This window comes from Eubalaena glacialis, chromosome 3 (genome assembly GCF_028564815.1).
Source record: "Eubalaena glacialis isolate mEubGla1 chromosome 3, mEubGla1.1.hap2.+ XY, whole genome shotgun sequence".
NCBI lineage: Eukaryota > Metazoa > Chordata > Mammalia > Artiodactyla > Balaenidae > Eubalaena > Eubalaena glacialis.
Window position 1 is genome coordinate 106,653,758 of NC_083718.1, and position 22,870 is coordinate 106,676,627.

General features: G+C 33.3%; 1 protein-coding gene and 1 long non-coding RNA gene across 3 annotated transcripts in view; one reads left to right on the plus strand and one right to left on the minus strand.

The window, feature by feature from the left end:
• Window positions 1-569: 569 nt before the first annotated feature.
• On the plus strand, window positions 570-21,172 carry LOC133087035 (uncharacterized). Of its 2 annotated transcripts, none has more exons than XR_009700373.1 (4): window positions 570-789; window positions 15,160-15,214; window positions 19,960-20,061; window positions 21,131-21,172. It is a non-coding gene; the product is annotated as an uncharacterized LOC133087035 (long non-coding RNA). The 2 variants fall into 2 exon arrangements; XR_009700374.1 differs by lacking the exon at window positions 570-789 and adding an exon at window positions 14,063-14,151.
• Window positions 12,134-22,870, minus strand: part of SLC35A3 (solute carrier family 35 member A3) — a 41,060-nt gene continuing 30,323 nt past the window's right edge. The window contains 3 exon segments of the mRNA XM_061183804.1: window positions 12,134-12,348; window positions 17,512-17,645; window positions 19,239-19,357. Coding sequence (XP_061039787.1) covers window positions 12,258-12,348; window positions 17,512-17,645; window positions 19,239-19,357 — 344 coding nt within the window. The 3' untranslated portion in view covers window positions 12,134-12,257.

The following is a 22,870-nucleotide window of genomic DNA, read 5'->3' on the forward strand; positions in this document are numbered from 1 at the left end:
TTTTCTCTAATCCCTGCCAATAAAAATTTACATAATCTAGGCCACACTTTGTAGCCCACTACCTGTTTTACCGTGTTGTTTAAAAATTAACGTTGTTAATTAACAGTTGTCACAAGTGGAGTATGGACTTCAAATTAAAGTATCACGATGTTAAATTTGCGATTACTGTGTTATGTAGGAGAATATCCTTTTCCTTAAGAAATATACGCCGAAGCCTTAAGGAGTGAAGGAATGTGATGCATGCTACCTACTCTTAAATGGTTAGGAAATACCATGTATGTATGTGAGAGGAGGGGGTTGAGAGAGTGATAAAGCAAAATGGCAAGGTGATTTAAAAAATAGTGAATTTGTGTGTGGTGGTTTTAAGATATGTTCACAAATTCAGTGATATTCTCTTCTGGAAGAGGCGGGGTCTAATTCTCCTTCTCAGGAGTGTGGGCTGGGCTTAGTGACTCTCTGTTATCTAATAGGATATTGTAGAAGTGATGTATCTGACTTCGTAGGCTAGGTCATAAAAGGCTCTGCATGTTCCCGCTAGCTTTCTCTTTTTCATTCACTCAGGACCCAAGTCTAGTGGAAACCAGCCGCCATGTCATGAGGACACTTAGGCAGCCTGTACTGAGGCTTTCCACCAACAGATATGTGAGTCATCTTGGAAGCCAGTCCTCCAGTCCTGCTCAAGGCTTTGGCTGACAGCAACCCATGCCAACATCCTGACTGCAACTTCAGGAAACCCTGAGCTATGCCTGCCCAGCTAAGCTACTCCTGGTTTCCTGACTCTCAGAAACTGTAAGATAAAAAGTACTTGTTTTAAGCCACTAAGCTTTGGGGTAATTTGGCACACAGCTATAGATAACTAATACACAGGGTAAAGGGAGTGTATGTTCTTGGTACTATTATTGCAACTTTTCTGTAAGCTTGAAATTATTTTAAAATGTTAAAAAATAAATTTGATTGACTTTTCTTTCTATTTCGATAACTGACTAGAAATAGAAAACAAATCAGTTTCCATGGAAGGGAGAAGAAAGGCATTTTAGCCTGATAATTCAAGTTACATGTTTCCTCAATAAGTAAACTCAACATTTGTTTTAAAATATTCTCTTACTGAAACAGACTTAAAGCTCTTTAGAGAAAGTAAGATGAGATAGATTTCATAGTTAAATCCCCAGGAGTTTGTTTTGGATGGATAGGGAGGGTTGGTAAGTTCATTTATTGTGTGGTTACTCTGACCTTTTTCAAAATCATACTTCATCTAGCTGCACCAGTTTTATCATCCTTAACAACTGATTATTGTTCAGTCATTCAAAAAAATATTTGAGTACCTCTAAGTGTCTGCCACAGTTTTACTAGACACTGGAGATACATCAATAGATGACATGATATTTATCTACGTAGAGCTTAATTATACTGGGAGACAGAGTTATAAAACAAACACAAAATGAAGATAATTACAAATTGTGGTAAGTGCTGTTGTAAAAAAGGTAATAAGAGAAATTTAGCAGATATTGAATGTCCAGAATGTCCCAGGCATTGTGGTAGAAGAGCTGCAATAGTAAACAAGAGATGAGTCTTGTAACAGACTTACTGTACATATACTTGTGGCTTTCTGTGTGATTTGGGGTTTTGAAGATTCACAAACTTTACGTTAAGAGGTTGATGTGTCAGTTAGGGTTCTTTGGTTATAGTCAACAGAAACTAGCATTAGCTAACATAAGCAAAATGGAGTGATTTGGAAGGATCCTGAAGTTCCCAAAATTAATGAGAAGGTGAATAATCAGGCTTGAAAACAGGCAAGAACCAGTATTTGGAAAGTTTATGAGAACACTTCATGAGGCACTTTGGAAGGGAGAGAAATCCCTTGGAGAGAAGGGCAAGTGGCTGAAGCTAAATATTCCTGAAGAAACAAGATTGTATGGCAGAATCCAATCCCCCCAAATGTGCCGTTTATTAAAGAAACTGCACTTCACCATACAAACAGAAGAGGGCCTCCTTAACTATGAAACAGTCACCTACATTCTTTCAAGCTTTCCTTCTGTAGAACAATCTGTTCTTGCTGATCCAAGAAAATCCTACATGTTTTACGAGGGACAGAAAAAGCCACCAAAACCCCATAAAAGGCTACTATAAAAAGAAAACAGAAAATAAAAACTTTTAAATTAATGGAAAATACTACCCTCTAGAAAATATGAAGCAGAGGAAAACTATATACATCACTCCAATATGAATTAAATATCATTAAATGAGCAATTGCAGATGTGAAAAAAATGTAACAAACTGTTAAAAACTCAATAGGAAGATGAGAGTTGATCAAACTCAGGCAATTTACTGAAAAAGTAAAATCATCTAAAAAAATGAAAACTAAATTACAGGGTTCCTAAGAGAGAACAGATACACATGAAAATAAGGAACATGGAGGAGAGGAATAAATCAGCTATAATGAAAAAAAGAGAAAATAAGGATCAGAGAGAAAATGACATGGAAAAAATTATCTGGGCCTCCAGGAAAAAAACAACAACAAACTTAGTATTTTTTCCAAAGGGGGAAAAAAAATCAAATGGTGCCAGATTTCTTGACAATAACACCAAGCAACACAACAATGGAGCAACATTTTCAAAAAAACTCAAAGTGTGAGCCAAAGATTTTATAGTTCATCAAGCTGTACTTAAAGTATCTAGGCTCTAGAAGAAATTTTAAACATGCTAGAACTTGAGGAATATTGTACTTACAAGCCCTCCTTGAGTACTATACTAGAAGAGCTTCATCCAGCCAAGAGTTGATTGGGGAGCCTTCAGCTAAAGTACTGGTGAAGAGTATTAAATATACTTAAAATATATTTAATTTTATAACAAATGCAGGGACTAGGGTGAAAAAATAGTGTGTAAATGTTATATGTTCTAAAACATTTCGAATAGAAATAAGGCAACTAAAAAATATGAGAAGATGGGAGGAAGGAGTAGAATAAGTTCATTGGTTGTCACAAAGGCAATTAGATGGGAGTCAAAGAACATTTAAAACGGCAAACAACAGTAGAAGCTTAAACAAGCAAAAAGAGGTCTTTCATGGCATTACATAAAATGTTATCAGTAAAAAGGTAACCACTAGAACAGAAAACCCTTTCTAAACATAAAAAGAAATTTTAAAAGCAAGGAACACACTCCACATGGTGAAAGAAATGCAATAAATATAGCAATGTACACACATTTATTTTTTAAAAAGAAACACAGGAAAGATAAACTAGCAACTAATGAAAATAATTATCTATAGGAGGTGGTTAGGAATGGGGTGGAAGCATAGGCATGGCAGCTTGGCTAATCTGAGTATACTTTTTATATAATTTTAACTTTGAACCATGTAAATGTTTCACGTATTCAAAAGCAATAAAATTTTTAAATTAAATATAAAATTGAATACAAACAAAAACAAACTAAACTAGTTCTATCACAGTGATAGCATAACCATGTAGAGAAAATAGTAATTTACATTAACTTCTGAACACTGTACTCTTAGTGGACTGTTATTCTAAGGACAAAGAGAACTGCAAAGAGATCTTAAATTTTATTCAATATGTTTTCCATTAGTAATACTGGTATTGTAGTGCTGAAACATAAGCTATATAATAAAACATATAAGCAAATAAGTTAATGTTACTCAGAACCAATATTTTCACTGTAAGAGAAAAGAGAGGCAAAATATAAAATAAGAAAAAAAGCTTGTAATACTTATTTTTAATTGTAAACATTGATTTAAATTCATGAACTCTTAAAAATGTTATTTCCTAGCTCTGCCCACTGATATATGGCCCATAAGCAAATGGAGTTCAAACTCCATTCCCCCTAAAAGGAATAGATAGGGCTCCTTGGAGAAATAGCTGATATTCCCCAGCTTTGGAACAGGATACGAATACGAGGCAAGTCTGGAACATATTGTTGTACCTGAAGCAAGGAGGCCCTCAAAGACTAATGTGGTCATGTCTAAAAGAACAGAAGCTAGCTTCTAGTGACCTCCACTGGCTACTGGCTTACAATATGAACATCAAAAAGAAATGTGACTGGGGAATTCCCTGGCGGTCCAGTGGTTAGGACTCCACACTCTCACTGCCAAGGGCCTGGGTTCGATCCCTGGTCAGGGAACTAAGATCTCATAAGCCGTGAGGTGCAGCTAAAAAAAAACAAAAAAACAAAACAACAAAACTGTGACTGTAATTAGCTATAATATTTACATTGAAGATTAAGGACAGTGATATCTGGAAAGAAAAAAGAGGGCTTTGGGAACAAGAAAGGAGGGAAAATAGTCTTTTTAAAATAGAGGAATAGAAACTATATAATAAATGTAGAAGAAAATTAGAGAATTAAAAAATTTTAAATCACTATTTTGCACCTCAGTGCGATAAATGATTCAGTTAAGAATCATCAGGCTTCCCTGGTGGCGCAGTGGTTGAGAATCTGCCTGCCAATGCAGGGCACATGGGTTCGAGCCCTGGTCTGGGAAGATCCCACATGCCGCGGAGCAACTAGGCCCGTGAGCCACAACTACTGAGCCTGCGCGTCTGGAGCCTGTGCTCCGCAACAAGAGAGGCCACAACAGTGAGAGGCCCACGCACCACGATGAAGAGTGGCCCCCGCTCGCCGCAACTAGAGAAAGCCCTCGCACAGAAACGAAGACCCAACACAGCCAAAAATAAATAAATTAATTAATTAAAAAAAAAAAAAAGAATCATCAGTTGATGCTAAAACCATTGAATGAAAGGCTGGTAGGAAAAAGAACATTCCCATGGTGCCAAAATATTACCCTAAAGAATACTAATTACTAAGGGGAGAAAATGACCTTTACAATGGAAAGATCTGTTAGTCACCACCTTGACTGAATGATTATCATCAATAATGAGACAGTCTAGAATTATGTGTCTTCTAATGTGATACAATATAAAACCTACAAGATAATCTATGAAATATTCTTTCCCAAAACATTTAACCTGTAGTTAATCAAACCTACAGACTTCCAGTTTGAAGGAAATGCAAAGAATAAAGGGAACAAATCAAGGATATTGACAGATCATGGATAGATGCCAAGTGACTTAGATTCTTCAAAAAGTCGCATCATGGGGAAAAAAAAGCCATTGGGGTACAGAGAAGGATCTTCTAGACTAAAAGAGACAATCAAATAGAAAGTATGAACCTCAACTGAATCCTGGATCAACGCCAAAAAAACTGTAAAAGGTCATTCTTGAGACAACTGGAAATATCTGAATATGAACGTAGATGATACAATCAAATTAAATTTTCTTAAGTGTGATAATGGGATTGAATTTAATTAGAAAAATGTCCATATTTTTAGAAGTGTCCTGATAAAGCTAGTATGGCAAAATGTTAATAATTGTTGAATTCAGGTGGAGGGCAAATGGGTATACTATTATTTCAACTTTTATATACTTCAAAATTTTTTCAAAATGAGAAGCTGGGGAAAATTTAAATTAAAAAAAAAAGGTCTTTAACAATGCTTACTTTGTGAGTACACGGAGATGACCCATGAATTTTTCAAAACTAAGCTGACAATCTATCATAGCATGATTGAAGTCATTAAAACGGCAATAATAGTATAAAAACGAAATATTAAAAACAAAAACAGGGGAATTCCCTGGCGGTCCAATGCTTAGGACTCCGTGCTTTCAGTGCTGAGACCCAGGTTCAATCCCTGGTCAGGGAACTAACATTCCGCAAACTGCGGCACGGCAAAAAGGCCTTTAAGGTGAATGGAGGCAAATATAAAGTAATGAAAATTTGGGGCATTATATATATATAACATCCAAAGTAAGCTTCAGATTTTAAAATTTTAGAATTCATAGCAATATTTTGAAACAGCCGTAAAATGAAACATAAACTCACCTCTGTCATTTTCTGTAATCCTATTAGCATCCAAGAAACATTACTGTTGCTATAATATTTAAAAACCTATTGAAGCAGCTTGCATATATTAGAAAAAGCACTTAGCATCATAATTTTTAATTGCTGTATTTACTATCCAAGCAAAATAAAATAAAATGGAACATAATAAAACTTCAGCCTAAAGGAGAAAACTTAAACCCTCAATTATTAGAAATTGTGTTTTTGTATATACAGTGTTTTTTAAAAGAAAGAACAAACACATAAACTCACATCCACAGATTTTGTTTAAAATATACAAGTGAAGTCTGATTTAACACTTTTAACTAAGCCTTTTAAATACTTTACATTTAAAGTACATTTTTTTAGAGTGAATTTTCGGATGATTACCCAAAACACTGTAACAGCATTCATTATTCTTTTAAATCCTCAGTAAGTTCAAGTTAAAAAAGGATGAAAGTGTGTATCTCAGGTAAACTATTCCCAAAGGAATATCATTACTGTTTGTTTTAAAGAAGTTACTTTTAACATATTAGAAACCCTAAATAAATAAATGTAAATAAATGCATAAATTAAAAAACTTGATTAGATCCAATGGAGGGCTGATACTTAACCCCAATAAAGGATGACTGGAAATGTGGAGCTGTCAGTTAACAGTGAAGGCCTATTATGAGCCAACCTAAAGTGATGACTACTGGTAATTTACAATTAGCTCAGGGAGCACCCTTCTAGTTGCTAGATGGGATGCTGCCCAATTCATGAATCGTCAAAAAAGCCAATTAGAGCTTCTAAATAAATAAATAAATAAAATTAGCTCAAAATTGTATGTTAATATACAGCATAGATTAAAAGTTTATAATTTTTAAATTTGTCTTTTAAATATTCCATTTAATAAAATTGTAATTAAATATCAGAACTGAAAACTAAATAAATACTACATATGCTACTTAGCACTGTATCTGATTATGTTTTTCTGCCCTCGAGTCATATGTTCAGAATCATTTCACAAAATTTCTGAAATTAAAAATGACAATGTATAAATGTCTCCATAAACAATTGTCATTGCTTGTGTCATCCTCATCAGTTCAGAAGAATGTGTATTAGAGACGAATGGCCACTGTGTAAGGAATTTGGCCTTACCCAAAGAGTTCTGGCCTTCATCGTCAGGAGGTCCCAGTGAGAGGAGTGTCTTTCTTTGTTATTCATGTTGGGCTCCTCAAATCACATCTGATAATTTATGGTAACATGAGCCCCTAGAGCCTGAGGTCAGCTAGTTCTCCAGGGAGGGTCAGGGCTGGAGAGTGAGTTCAACCATGTGTGCAAAGAATCAATCAGTCATGCCACATAATAAAACTTCAGTAAAAATCTGAACACCAAAGCGTGGGTGAACTTTCCCGACTGGCAGTACTCCCGTGTAGTATCATAAATTGTGGCCAGAGTATATAATATTGTCTAAGACCCCACAGGGAGTGGACAATTGGAAAGGACGACTGGAGTTTGGACCCCTCCTAGACTCTGCCCTATGTGTCTCTTCCTTTGGCTGGTTCTAATTTGTATTCTTTCTCTGGAATAAATGTGATTATAAGTATAATAGCTTTCAGTGAGTTCTTTCTAGTGAATTATTGAACCTGAAGGTGAATTTGGGGAACCTCTGAATTTATAGTCACCAAGACACTCTACTATATAGTACAATTTCAAATCTTTGGGATTTGAAGTTCGGCAATTTATTTCCTCTGATATTTTCTCCTCTGGAATGTGTATGTAATCAATCCTGCTTTGAAAAAATTCTCTTTTTAAGAACAGTAAGAAAGACAATTATGATTACTAATGCTGGTCACTATCTGACTGTTGAATGGCAGTGGTATCTATAAGATTTAGATTATGAGGTGTATTTGCATAGCACAGGATTCAAGGATTTTGATATACTTTGAACAAAAGTATTCCAATAAAAAAAATATTTAAAGATTTTCAGTTAGTGCTTCTCATGAGAAGATACCAAAGAAGAGTATACATTTTAATGCTGATATTCTTATTTTAGTAACATTTTAAAACAGCATTTTGTACAAGGTTACTTCAGTAATAAAGGTGGAAATAAAATCCTTTATATTGCTTATCATTTGATCTCTATGCATTGGATAGTCACAATACAAGCAATTATATTCAAATTATGAAGAAAATTGGGGATTTCCTGGCAGTCCAGTGGTTAGGACTCCGTGCTTCCACTGCCGGGGGCACGGGCTTGATCCCCCGTCGGGGAACTAAAATCCCGCAAGCCGTGCAGCGCGGCCAAAAAAAATATATGAAAAAAATATATACCAATTACTGTAATTTCTTAACTTTGAGGCTAGCAAAGAGATATTTAAAGCAAAAAAATTTTAGACTGTTATCATCATACAGGTAGAGAAATTCTAACGAGTTTAAATAAAATCCAGCCTTTCATGCTAGGGCATAGGCTAGTAAAAAGGAAGATCACACACATGATAAAGGTAACTAGAGAGGTAGGGAAAGGCTCAGTGAGTCATTTTTGATATATAGAGAGGAGACTAATTCATGGTTAAGTCAAGCACAGGTGAATAGGGAAACAAGGAAATATAGGAAAAAATTTACATAGTTATGAAAATAATCTATTTCCATAAATCTACTGAATAGATAATAACTGGATACCAAACAATGACAAAGAGAAATTTATCAATTAAAAAGCCATTTAACAAAAGACCAATTTACAGATTCCTTTGAATTATGTCCGTAAAAAATTTAAATATACAAATCACAGCCCCAAACCCAAAAGAATCTTCCTAAACAAATGAAATACACATATAGACAAATTCAGAATCCAAATCATTAAAAAAATAGTTTAAAAATCACAGTAAATTATATCTTATAATAAGAAATAAAAAACCAAAATGACAGTTATATACAATTGTTAAAGTTTCAAAATTTCAATGATGGAGCAATAGTACCATAATTTATTTAAATAAGTTCTGTTCACTAATACTTGTATAATATACCTATTTTAATGTTCTGTTAGATAATGGATTTAAATAGCAAATGTTGAAACAACGAAAAAATTGAATTATAGTTATTCTTAAAACATCCTAATTTTGCCTATGTGTCCAAAATTGTGAATTACAGTATTGTCCTCCAGAAAAGTCAGGTATTTGGTAAAGCAAGGCACATAGGACCAGATTTTGATAAAGGTGCTTTTTCTTTGGTCCTATAATTACTTTAAATATGCTACATATCTGGGAGATCCTTAAGATGACTTTCAATATAGCATAAATAACTTTTATAAACTTTTTCTTATGTAGAGCATACATTCACATGTAATTAAATATTATAACAACGAAAGTGTAAATAAAATGAGTGATGCTAAACCCTGTTTTTAAAAACAACAAAACTCAGGTGAGTGACTATACAATGACATGTTAAAAGTCTAATAATTTGATATGTAGGAAAAGTGTATCAATTCTTAAGAACAGTTTGTATTACACTAAGTCTACTGAGCACAAAGTCAATTAGTTTCCACTCAGATTCTGTCTCCTTAGAATCTAGTTTAAATATCAAACCACCTTTCCTTCTATGAAATTGTGACATTCAATATAACTTGATGTAAACATTTAAGTTTTGCATCTCTAAACTACATTTTCCACCATAAAAGTAGTCTACAATGTCTCTAAAAATCACTTATTATAGAATTGATAATATTACTGTGTTGATACATCTACATGTTGCATTTCAAAATTTTCTTCCAAAATACCATATTCTTAAATTTTATAGAACTATCAATTGGCACTCTTCTCCCATGAGTTAGCACATTTTTATAATGAACAAAGTAGTAACATGTAAACTCTAAAAAGTATAAGAATTTAAATAATCAAGGAGTCATCATTATAAAAGATTTGATACAATAAGGCTTCTGGAGGTCATCAAAACACAGCACACACAGAAGAAAACAGCATTATCTGTATATATGACATGATCTAGGATACAGGTCCACCTTCTCAAATATGATTATTTCTTTATGAATCATAAACTACACAACCAAATCTCTAATAACGTTTTCAAACCTACTAGAAAAGCAAAATATAAATTATGCCGGTCTAATAAAAGTTTACTTTGAAAATAGACTATTTTGCCCTTTCTCAGAACTCTTGATTACATTTTATAAACTTTGGTGGGAATCTTGAAAATTGTGTTATTTTGGACACCTGAAAATATATTACTATTGTAACTAACATGTCTGATGTCCAATAATTTGCTGTATCATTTTTTGAAGTGTTAAAATTGAGAGACTAAACCTGAATTAACAATTAATTATGAATGCACACCGAATTAACACATAAGTACCCAACCAGTACTTCAGTGTGAGCTGAACATAAATCTTTATATTTAGTCTAGAATTCTGTGCATTATAGGATTTAGATTTCCCTTAGCAGTAAGTAATAAGATGTAAACCTGAATGTTGTTACAGGCTAAAAACACCATTCTCAAATTGTGGTAAAGTTATTAAATAAATACTCTAAAAGGTGGTCACTGAAAGTCATAAGTCAGAGTTCCAGAAAGTTTGCGTGGTGCCAACTTGGAATCACCAGCAAATTAATTTAAAATACTTTGTAACTTTAAGCATTTTTTAGAACTCTGTATGGCTTTTGTCCTGTAGAGGCTAGGTTTGCCTCAGCAAAGTAACACAGCCAGTCCTAATTAGCCAAGAGTAGCCAACAGTTTGTAACATAGTATTTTTCAGCCAAATTTTGTTTAACAAAATCCATTAGAATTATATAAAAATATTTATTTTTTACAGATTTATACTATTAGAACAGGAGACTTTTAAAAATATATAATGTATGAAAGAAAAAAATAAATTACTTCCTATACATAATAGGTAATTCTGTCTCTAGTCAATAATTGAATTAAACCCATATTCCAATTTTAGAAAGTATTTGTGCCCACCAGTTCATTTGATCATTTCTGCTATATTTTCTCTCCCTGAACCAACTTATTAAATAACTCATGTAATTTTCAATCTCAACTCCAGTGCTAATCAAATGGAAAGGAAACCACTATTGTAAAGCAAAGCTGTGGCTCCTCCCTGGCAGCTTTTGTAGGGCCACAGAAAGGGAATTCAGAATTCGGCTGCCTCTCCCAGACATGCATCAGAGAATTCCTGGGAATGGTGGGTTTATGTGAGGCCTAGAAAGTTCTTCTGAGCAGCCTTGAATTTATACTTATAGTGCCATTTAAAATAATGTAATATCATGGCAATCTGGAATGTCTCCAAGAAAAGTCATTTTGGTCTCAATTTATTGATATCTGTACTACTACTTTTTTGGTTGTTTTGTCAACAGTTGTAGATTAAAAGAAGTTTTTACAGATCAATGAGTAAAATATTCATCTAAAAATGCTCTAGTTATATACAGTATATGCTTTGATAGTTCATAATTCTCCAAATGGAGACATTAGACAATAATTATTATTTTAAATTATTATATGAGTATTTAAATTACATTTTAAAACTTTAATGGAAATTAACACACACAGAAATTTATTTTAAAGTAATATTAAGGATTTATCTGATTTACAGAAAAATACAATTAAGAGATTAAGGACAAAACTCCATTAGTGTAAAACTGGCTACTATCTAGCACAGGAACAACTGGATTGCTTGCTTCCAGCAGTTCTGAAGCACTAAAAGATCTTAAAATGTAGATGGAGAAATAGATGTGTATATTTCTTTACATTAAATTTAAATATGAATTTTATTGTCTGACAAATCAGACCCAGAATGTTACTTTATCAATTTTTATGCAGTTGAACATTTGCAACATATAGCAATCCTTTGTTTAGTAATCTTCTGTATAAATATAAAAATCTGAGCTACATGAAAATGTTTTTCAAATCATCCTTCTATTTCTTCACAGCTTTATAGGTAATTATAATTTTCAAACTTTGAATATCCATGTTATTTGACATATCTGTACAGAAAGAGTAAGATAAAAAACATTTAATAAGATTAAATATATCTAATTTGCAAAACTGATGTCTGACATTTGTTGTGTGCTCTTGCAAAGAATGCATAGGATATTTCTGCAGCAATCAAAAACATAAAATCTTTTTAAACTCAGATTTCAAGTTTCCTCCAATAATTACTCTAATCCCTGGAAATACTTTCAAGTTTTGATTTCTAGATGCAATAGGCATTTTGTTACATATACATATATTTTATCCTTAAACTTTTATATTTTCAAACCATTTGAACATTATGATCAGATTCAGCATGATGATTTTTTTTCTTAGAATCTGTAGAAGTCCTCTGTGCAGGATTAATGTTGAGATTCCTAGTGCACCATTGTGAAAAACCAGATAAAGATAGTATTACCACTATGCTTTAGTGGGATTTCCTGCAGGTTTAGGATCATAACCATATAGGAAAGTAGCTGTTATTACAAGGATGGCTCCAAGGAAAAAGACACTAAATAGATGAAGAAAAAATGAAAAAGAGAAAATCAGATTAAAAACAAAACAAGTTATATTTCTTTACTATAAAAACAAATATAATTTGGGACAAAATGTTCCAGAAACATGGCTAACAAATACTGAGTACTTACTATATTCCATATATTTAGCTAAGTGTTTTACATGCATTATCTCATTTAGTTTTCACAACAACCCTATGAAGAAGGACTAGCATTGTCCTCATTTGTTTATATATGAGGAAACAGGTTTAGAGAATTTAAATGATTTGCTTAAAGTCCCACAGCTTGAAGTGGGAGATGGAATTCAAACTCAGGTATGTTTAACTCTAGAGCCAAGCCTGCACTTTCATCCACTGTGCTATATACTGTAGTCTCCCAAAGCAAAGATGTATAAAATGTTGTATTTCATCTTTTTTCAAAACCATTTTTTAAAATCGAAGTATAGTTAATTTACAATATTGTGTTAGTTTCAGGTATACAGCAAAGTTATTCAGTTACACATATATGTATATATAGTATTTCATTGTAATGTGCCTTTTGCCTATAATACATTGAATAATAAGAGATCTCAATTTTTTTTTAATTTGAATATACAAAGGGAAAATTGCATTCTTTTCAAACCACAGTAAAGTTCAGTTTAAAATACAAGGTAGTAATAAGCAAAACTCGGGATTTTTATAGGATGCTTTACAAAAGGAAATAAGACTGAATGCAGGAAGACTTGGTTTCTTCCATATATATAATATACCTTACTATAAACAGGAAATGAATTTAAACTGGTACTGGAACTCAAACTGAATGTAAACTGGAATATCAGTTAACTTTTAACATGTATATTCTTCAAAGTGCTGTTACAGGGACATGAATTGGTCGTGCTTTTAAAGTTTTTATTAACAGTTTGAAGTCATTCCCCTGCCTCAAAAAAACAAAATTGTTCTATAAGGGAAAAAGATCACTAATCCTTATTATGAGTTAAAGGGCCCTTCATAATATGGTCCTTCCAACCTTATCTCCCACACTCCACCCCACCCCATCTATAATTCAACCACTCCATTTAGTGAACACAACATGCCTTTCAGGGCAGTATCCTTGTAGATGCTATTCCTCTGCCTGCAGTGTCCCTCCCAAGGAAACTGCTTATTCATAGCAACTCAGGTCTTAAGTCTCCAAGACTAACTCCCCTAAGCAGAGTTACTCTATGGTAACACTTTATCACACTGTAGTAAATAATGTGTTATTTACATTCTACTCCCCTGCTCAACCATGTGTTCCTCATTCATCATTATATTCCTAGTACCTAGCATATATAGGGAGCTTAATCATTATCTGTTATGATAAATCTAGTGTTGATGCAGATGTGTAACTTTTCAAAAGCCTTGAATACATGTATACATATAAGATTAAGAGAACATAAAACTTCCTATAATGTAAATATCTTGAATAAAATTACTACCACAGGAATATCTGGTAACTATTTAAGCTGCATAAGCTTCTGACTGAGCACTTTCTTTGTCAATCATTATGAGCTTCTCTTAACTTTCCAGAAATCTGGAATTACATAGAATCACATGCTCAGGTGGAAAGTTGTCTGATCCAACTTTCTACCCACTGTAGGAACCCACTGTATGATATCTCTAACAGGACCTACTAGACCAGGGGTCCCCAATCCTGGCCTGTTAGGAACCAGGCCGCACAGCAGGAGGTGAGCGGCAGGCAAGTGGGCGAAGCTTCATCTGTATTTACAACCGCTCCCCATCGCTCGCATTACTGCCTGAGCTCCGCCTCTTGTCAGCATTATGGTGAGTTGTGTAATTATTTCATTATATATTACAATGTAATAATAATAGAAATAAAGTGCACAATAAATGTGTTTGAATCATCCCGAAACCATCCCTCCTCCCAAGGCTGTGGAAAAACTGTCTTCCATAAAACTGGTCCCTGGTGCCAAAAAAGGTTGGGGACCGCTGTACTAGACTATCTGCTGTCAGGAAACCCCTGCTTCCCAAGCCAGCTATTTTTTAGGTGGTTCTGAGAGAAAAAATTTTGTTAAGGAAAAAGCTATCAGAATTTAATATTTCAAGGATTTGAGCTCCCTCTTTCTAATGGAATTGGGTATATACTTCCATTGCTGCATTGATCACAGTTATAATTTATTCTCATGCCTGTCTCTCCAGTCACTCGGACCTCCTTGAAGATAGAAAATCATATCTTATTCAGGCATTCCTGTTTTTCCAGGATCTAGTACACTGGCAGGCAGACATATAGTGGACACAATAAATTTTTGATAAAAGAATAAGCAAGCCTAAATACAAGGATGGTAATACCAATAAGCAAAATAATGAGCACAAAAAAAAAAGGAAAGGGAATACTGGTGATATATCAGTAGAGATGTCTAGCAGTCAGTTGAAAATAGGGATCTAGAGTTATCTTCATAGAGAGGACAGATAAGACATGGCAGTGGATGAGATAGATAAGAGAGTGAGTGAAGACTGACAGTTACCAAAGGAACAATCAGAAAGGCAGGTACAGGGGTCAGGGGTACTACTTCTGAGAAACCAAAAAACTGTTTCAGGAGGTGAAATGGGGATAACAAAGGAAAATATATTATTACGTTCACAATACAGATCATTGCATTTATTGGATAATAGAAGTTCTCCACAAAAGTAAGAATACATAAAGATGGAGGGCTTAGCTATCTATTTTAGGAAAAATAACCTGTCTTCTCCATCTGACTTGGTGTCCTATGCATATTCTCAAAACATTCATTCATTCAATAATAACAGTATCATTGTCTTTTCTCTTTTTAGCTTCATCCCTACATACCTTACATGCTCCCTCAGAAACATGGATTTACAAACGCAGGTATGTAGCTTACTGAAAAACTCCTACTCTTTTGTTCCTCTGCTGGTTTACTTGATCATTTACTTGTTTTATTCCCTGCATGATTTGAAGATTTAAAGTTAACACTTTGGCCTTATTTGAGGTTTTATTTTTTTTGAAAAAGGTATGCCTTTTTAAGTTACCCTAAAAATCTACAAGTTCCAAACATTCTCAAATAATATTAAAGCATGTAATTTCCCCATTTAATACGTAGGGAATAAAGCATCACTAAGACATAGGTGCTAATTATTACGGTTGTCTCAATGTAAGTAATTCATTCCCATACCAAGTTAAAAACAAATACTTTTAAATTCATGCCTCAGAAAAATTACAGATTTCAACATGCATGTCCCAGACCTATTGTCCAAGTTGCTAGAGAAGAACCAAACCATAAATGTTCAATATAGAAATAGAATGAGCATATTACATTTTTCTACTACCAAATTCCACCCACAATCCTATCTCACTAACTCTCACTAACACAAATTAATTTTACTAACTGTATTAAAATTTTAAGGTCTTGAACATTCATTCAACAAACATACTGAGTATCTATTATGTGCCAAGCTCCAGCCTTGCTTACTTATTATCAGATGGTGTTAAGTCTTCTGAAGACAGGAGGAAAGAATGTTGGAAGAGGGGGTGCTTTTTTTTAGAGAGATCTCTTGATAAAGAGATATTTGAGCCAAGATCTGAGGACATGAGGGAGTATGCCATGTGAATATGTAGGGGATGCATTTTCCAAGAAAAATAGGGCAAGTCAAAGCCCATAGCAAAGAAGTTACAATAGCAAAAAAAAAAAATTAAAAAATTAAAAAAAGGTAAAAAAGAGGAAAGTAATATCAGGTAAGGATAGAAAGGTAGCTAAAAGCCAAAGCAAATAGGCCGTCGATGGTGACAACTTTTGAGTGACATGGGAAGCAATTAGAGGGTTTCTGAGTATGATCTGATTTACACTGAAAAGAATCATTCTGGTTACTGAATGGAGAAAATTCGGGGACACAGGTGAAGAGAAGAAGCAAGGAGACAAGTCAGGAGACTATTTCCTTAATCTAGACGATAAATGAGGGTGACTTGGATCGTGGTGGTAGCAGTAGAGGTTGTGAGAAATGGTCAGCTTCTGGAGATATTAAAAAGGAAGAGTTGACAGGATTTGTTTCTGGATTAGAATGACATGTGAGAGAAGAGTAAAGAGAAGCTGATGACCTTACTTCACTAAGAAAATAAAAAATTTCCATACATTTTAACTTCCTCTTATAAATCTATCTATATCCATATCTATGGACTCTGCCTTCTCTGAGGTTACTGTGGATATACTGTGTTCCTATCTAAGTCAAAAAGGATTTTGGCCTAAGCAACTGAAAGAATGAAGGTGCTGCCACTTACTAAACTGGAAACCCTGACAGAGATGGGGAATGAGTTAGACATTGAAAAAAATGTCAAATAGACAATTAGATATAAAAGCCTGGAATTCAAATTTAAATTTGAGAGTTATTAGCCTATAGATGGTATTTAAAGCCATGAGAATAGAGATCACCAAGGGAGTGAGTGCAGATATAAGAAGTCCAAGGACAGATGAAGAGAGTACTCTGAAGTTTAGAGAATGAGAAGATAAGGAGGGGAGTGAAGTTAGAGGAAACCACGAATGGTATCCTGGAATCCGTTAAAATATAATCTCATTACTCTGGGATTACAAATTAGTAATTGTAAAAAAAAATAGAACTTTATTACACTTTATTCTTCCTCACTCTGTCTTCTCTCTTGGCATCCATGACACTACACGATCCTGGGTCTCCTGCCTCACCCATCATTCCTTTTGCAATTCTTTTTCAGACTATTCTTCTCCCTGCCACCACCTAATTGAATTTTCTCATGAGCCACCTTCTCTATATAAACAAACTAACCTCTTCAAGAATGTCACCTACTCTCTTGGCTTTAGCTATATAAATTCTTCATTTAAAAATGTAATTACATGACTTATTTTATGACTTTTATGACTTATTAACTTTTAAAAATATGACTTTTAACTTTGGGGGAAAAAACCTATTCAGATCCATTGGGAAAATTCTGGCCAGCCAAATTGTATAAATTGCTCTCCAGTGTTAGATTTTCTTTCATGCATTTAGTTTGAAACCTTTTTAAAAAGATAGTTAAATGAATCTTACTATATTTCTTCTAAAGTTGTAATAGAACAAAATTTTTCAGATTAGATCTTATGAAGGACTCTTATTTTTCTATATACTTTTGGAGATTTAAAGAAATAGAAAAGAATACACTACCTGGTTGGTACGAAATCTTGTAGCCAAAAATAAGATATCAGTGTTGATAATATTATGGACAGAGAGGTTGCAAATCCTTTTAAAATGTTATCTGCATACTTAATAACAGCAGCTATCACAAGGCCTCCCAGTGCCTGCAGAAGTTTTAAAAGATTATTTTAAAAATTAAACATATATAAAACTGCATTTCAAAACAATCTCAATGAAGCTTTAGGCTTTGTCCTATAATCTAATCCCATTAAAGTAAGTGATTTTTATTAAACATCTCATAACAAATGGACTTCTAGGTTTTGTTCAATAGACCCCTTATTTCAAAAGGTATCTGATAAAATAACTACCAGCATAATCTGCAGTTTGTTACAATGGAGTTTGACCATATTATGAATAAAACATCTATCCTCATCCAATTTAGTAATTAAACATCACTTGTTCAGACAAATGTGGGAAAATTGGACACACTGATTAGTGAAATATTTTTACTTTTGATTAAAAATAAACTGTAACTTGAAAGTTATTTTACTAGCCTTTTAATAGCCAACTTCGATTTCTTCCTCTAGTTTCTTCCCATTCTAATCTACCTTTCATTGCTGTCAGATTACTCTTCCTAAAGCACTTTAATCATTCTCTTTGAGAGTGAAGAACTTTCTACCAAATCCCTCTCAAATTCCAAATTGTGGCTACTTAAATAACAAAGTTTTACCATATCTCATAGTTTTGTTTTCTACCAAACCCTACATATCAGCTCCCAAGTCTGGGTTACCCACTTTCACTGCACGTCTTCAAATGGTAGAAGCTTTATGAGAGAAAGTCACAAATTATGCCAAGTGAGCTCACTACAAATTGATGTTTGAGTCCTGGTATTTCTTAGCAGTGTTCTCATTCCTCTATTTACTCCCTCATACCAACTGTACCAAACCTTTTAAATTTTTCTCAAGTCTTTAGCCCCCTCTTAAGGAAAGAGAGCTTCCCTCCTTGATAGGATAAAAGCCATCATACATAAACTCTCCTGACTTACCCTATCTCTACCTCAAATTTTCTCTGAATTTTCACTTACCCTTGTCTCCTTTTCTCCTATATTTAAAATAGAAGTATCCTTCCTGCTTTCAAAACACAACTATCCTTTGCCACCTTCACCCATCCTCCCTGAGGGACCTTGTTTCTTACAGCTTCAAATACCTCTAGAGAAAGGCTTTGTGAAGACAGAGACTTCTATCTTCATTTTTGTATCCTCCAGAGTACTCAGTAAGTATTTTTTGAAGATGAAATTACTCAACCCTTGAATAATTTCAAGTTATAAGCTGAGGTAATTTGATAGGAATACTCCAATATGTAACCAAAATATAAACTATAAACTGTTACAGATTTAAATATCTAGATCTGCTTCTTGAGCCTGAAATAGCTGACCACAGACTTCTTGTAAAATGATCAGAACAGTAGAAAAATTACAAGTTATATTTGTCCTCAGCTTTCAACTCTTTTATTCTTAAACTTGCATTTTCGTTATGTTAAATTTAAATACCATAAAGTTCATTCATGATTCATTTTCAAATAAGTTTTCATTACGGCATTTAGATCAGTTCTATTTTAACTTCCCTGAATAAACTAGAGATAATGAGAGTACTGATAGGAGGGACCCTTTTTCCTCATATCAGTATATCATAGCTACTTTGATTCTCTATATTAAAATAAAATTTATTAGCATAAATGTAAGACTTTAAATGCTTTACCTGAAGAACAACAACTATCCAGGTCAGCCGGTTATACCCCTGAAAAAATCCATTCTTTGATACCAGTTCTCCATCATAAACATATACACCCATTAATCCAAATATACTCCCAAAGAAACCTAAAAAAAAAGTAAAGTCTATGTCATACATCATTTAGTTTGTCTGGAGAGATATTTTTCCATTAACATTCCAAATAATTTTAAACTTAACTTTTCCTTTTTGATAAAATTAGACTACTTTAAAATTTTTTTACTTGTATAATTATATAAACTTAAGAAAAGTATACTTAGTACTATATTATGACTGTAATAAAAAGACATGGGAATATAAAAAAGAACAGAGATTACCAACTTTGGAGGACTGAAAAAATATAATGTATACATTCCAGGACTAAATGGCTGTCCCATTCAAATATTTGTAAAATGCTCACTTTTGGTGTATTTCATTGTATCTTATATCTTCCTATTTACTAGATCTAGATTTTCATATATTCACATTCATACATGCAGATATAATAGCTCAGGTATGTGGTCCAGTATTTTCCTTTATTTAGAAATTTTGGATGTACAATAATTAATAAACAAAAAATTAGAGCTAAGAAACCATCAGCCATAGGCAACATCAGAATGTTGTTATTGAAGTCTCACTGTTAGGGAAAGTCAGCTCAGTGAGAGCCTGAAATGTGTCTTATTCACTGCTGAATCCCTTACTTCTGCCACAGAGCTTATCACATGACTACTGGATCTAAGATTTCCTGGAGCAATCCTAAACTATGAATAAAGAAATGGATACTACAGGGGTCATCTCTTTGGGGCAGTCTGTGGTAAGATATGCAAAGATTGCAGGGTAAAGCAATTTTTTATAAAGCCACAACTAATCAAAGTATTCCACAGTGAAAAAGAACTAAAAGGGATGTGAAATGTTCTTTCTAAAATTTTATTTATGCCAACTCTATCATTTTAATATGTCTAATTTAGAACATGAAAATAATACTGGCATAATACAAAATCAAAAAAATAAACACTTCCAAGGGTATTATTCATTTCTTTTTTAATTATAAAAATAACACTTGATAATTACAAAAAATTTATAGAGTACAGAAGAGTACACACATGTCAGTATGTACAGATCTACTGCATTCTTTCTATCAGTTGTATAATATTCCATCGTACGGACAATAATAGTACGAAATACACATATAACGCCACATGCAACGAAATGTACTAAGTGCTTTATGTATGTTAACTCCTAACAACCCTATGAGGTAGACACTTCTGGCTCATTTTACAGATGAAGAAACTGAAGCAAAGAGAGGTTAAATAAACTTGCCCAAATTCATGTTGCTGGTTAGTGATGGATTCAAAATTTTAATCCAGGCAGAGTGGTTTTGAAGTCTATGATCTTAACCACTACACCATTTAATCATATTGATAATTTATTTAACCAGTATTCTAAATGTTTTCTATTTTTTACAATTGTAACCAATGCTGAAATGAATAAACTTGAACATTTATCTTTGTGCTCTTGTATAAATATTTATATCTGTAGGATAAATTCTTATCCAGACATGGAATTTTTACATTAAAGCTGTAATTTATTTAAAATTTTGTTATATATTCCCAAATTGAGATCCAATAAGGTTACATCAGTCTACCAGTTGGCCCTCCATATTCGCAGGTTTTGCATCCACAGATTCAACCATCCGTGAACCAAAAATGTAAAAAAAAAATTCCAGAAAGTTCCAAAAAACAAAACTTGAATTTGCCGGCACAGCAACTTATTTACAAAGCATTTACACTGTATTAGGTATTATAAATAATCTAGAGATGATTCAGTGTATATGAGAAGATTGCATAAGTTATATGCAAACACTATACACCATTTTATACAAGGGACTTGATCATCCACGGCGGTCCTGGAACCAATCCCCCACAGATACCAAGGGAAGACTGTACTCCTAGCAACCTTAGGTAACAAGAGTTCCTGTTTCTCCATTCTGTGGCTAATATTGGATCTTATCAATTAGCTAATCTTTGACCGTTGATGTTTGAAAACTTCTATACATTGTTTTGTTTTTGTAATCTCGAGTTATCTATAACTTATTTATGTATCCTTTTCAGAACTTTGAGTTATTACCATTACCATTAGATTGTGTTGTGAGGTCAAACAAAGGAATAAAAAATCCATGTAATACCACAGAATCATGAATTCCGACCTTTCATTTTTATCTCATAATCGAGAAAATTTGGGGCAACTCATACAAACCTGAATATTTCTTTCTTTTCTGATATTTGCATATTAATGTAAATAGCTGACATAAGTGCTTAGGCACTAATAAAGCACAAGGCACTTTATTCTAAACACTTTACATGTATTATCTCATTTAATCCTCATAGCAACATATGAAATAAGTACCATAATTAAGTATATTTTATAGATGAGGAAGCAGAGAGGAAGGTTAAGTAAGTTCTGTAATGCCACACACGTGGTAGGTAATAAAATCAGGATTTGAGTGGTCAGACTACCAAACCAAGAGTTCTTAACCACTATGCTATAGATATACTCTTTCTGAAATGGTGAATGCTTTTCAAGTCTGAACTTGCCTTCTAGACAAACTGAACAAAGGGAAGCTAATTTAATTTTGTTTTCAAAAATATTTACCTTGAAGTTCTTAAAAAAAAACACACACACGATACATTTCTACAAATTTTGTAGAGAAACAAATAAATACTGTGTGATAAAATGAAGGTTCAGTCTGTTTGTTATCATATTAGGTGAAAACAGCTGAAAGGATGGACTTTAATCAAATTTTGAAGGTTTGTCTTAAAATACAGGCCATTAGGATTACAGACAATTCACTGTATAGGGCCTGGAAGGGCCTGTTATGACTGCTATCATGAAACATGGTATAGCTATTAAGCTGATGTGAAGAAAAAAACAGTGGCTTCAAAGAAAAAAACAATGGTTTCAAAGGTGAGCTCCAAAGTCACAGGGACAGAGGCTTAAAACAGAACATGCTGATTTGCAATTGAGCTGCTTCTCACATGTAGCATCTTCCAAAATGAATATGACAAGAATACTAAATTCTGAAATCTTTGTATGAGGAGTTAAATGTTACAATACTGTATACAAATAGTTTAAATATCTATTCAAAGGCAATCTCTCAATCTCTTTTTTCTTTTAAACTATTCACCTTCAGTTAGAAAAATGCTGTAGTATTTAAAAGCTAAAATGTAACAATTTGAAATAAAAAAGCATAGTAAGATTTTAAAGAGACAAAAATTTCTTCATTTCAAACTTCCTCCATTTAAGTATCTATTTTTTTCAGCTTTATTGAGGTATAATTGATAAGTAAAATTCTAAGACATTTGAAGTGTACATTGTGCTGATTTGATATACAACATGGTGACTGTAGCTGGTAACACTGTATCATATAATTAAATTTGCTATCTTAATCTCTTTTTCCAGGAGGAAAATATGTAAGTTATTTGCAACATCTGTGGAAAACATAGCAACCAAAGACAAAGGCTCCAAATGGTGAGGACAGAAACAGGCTTCATACACTCTTATGAGCACAGACCTAAAATTCCATATTCTTGAATAAAAGACATTCATTTAAAATACAGTTTTTC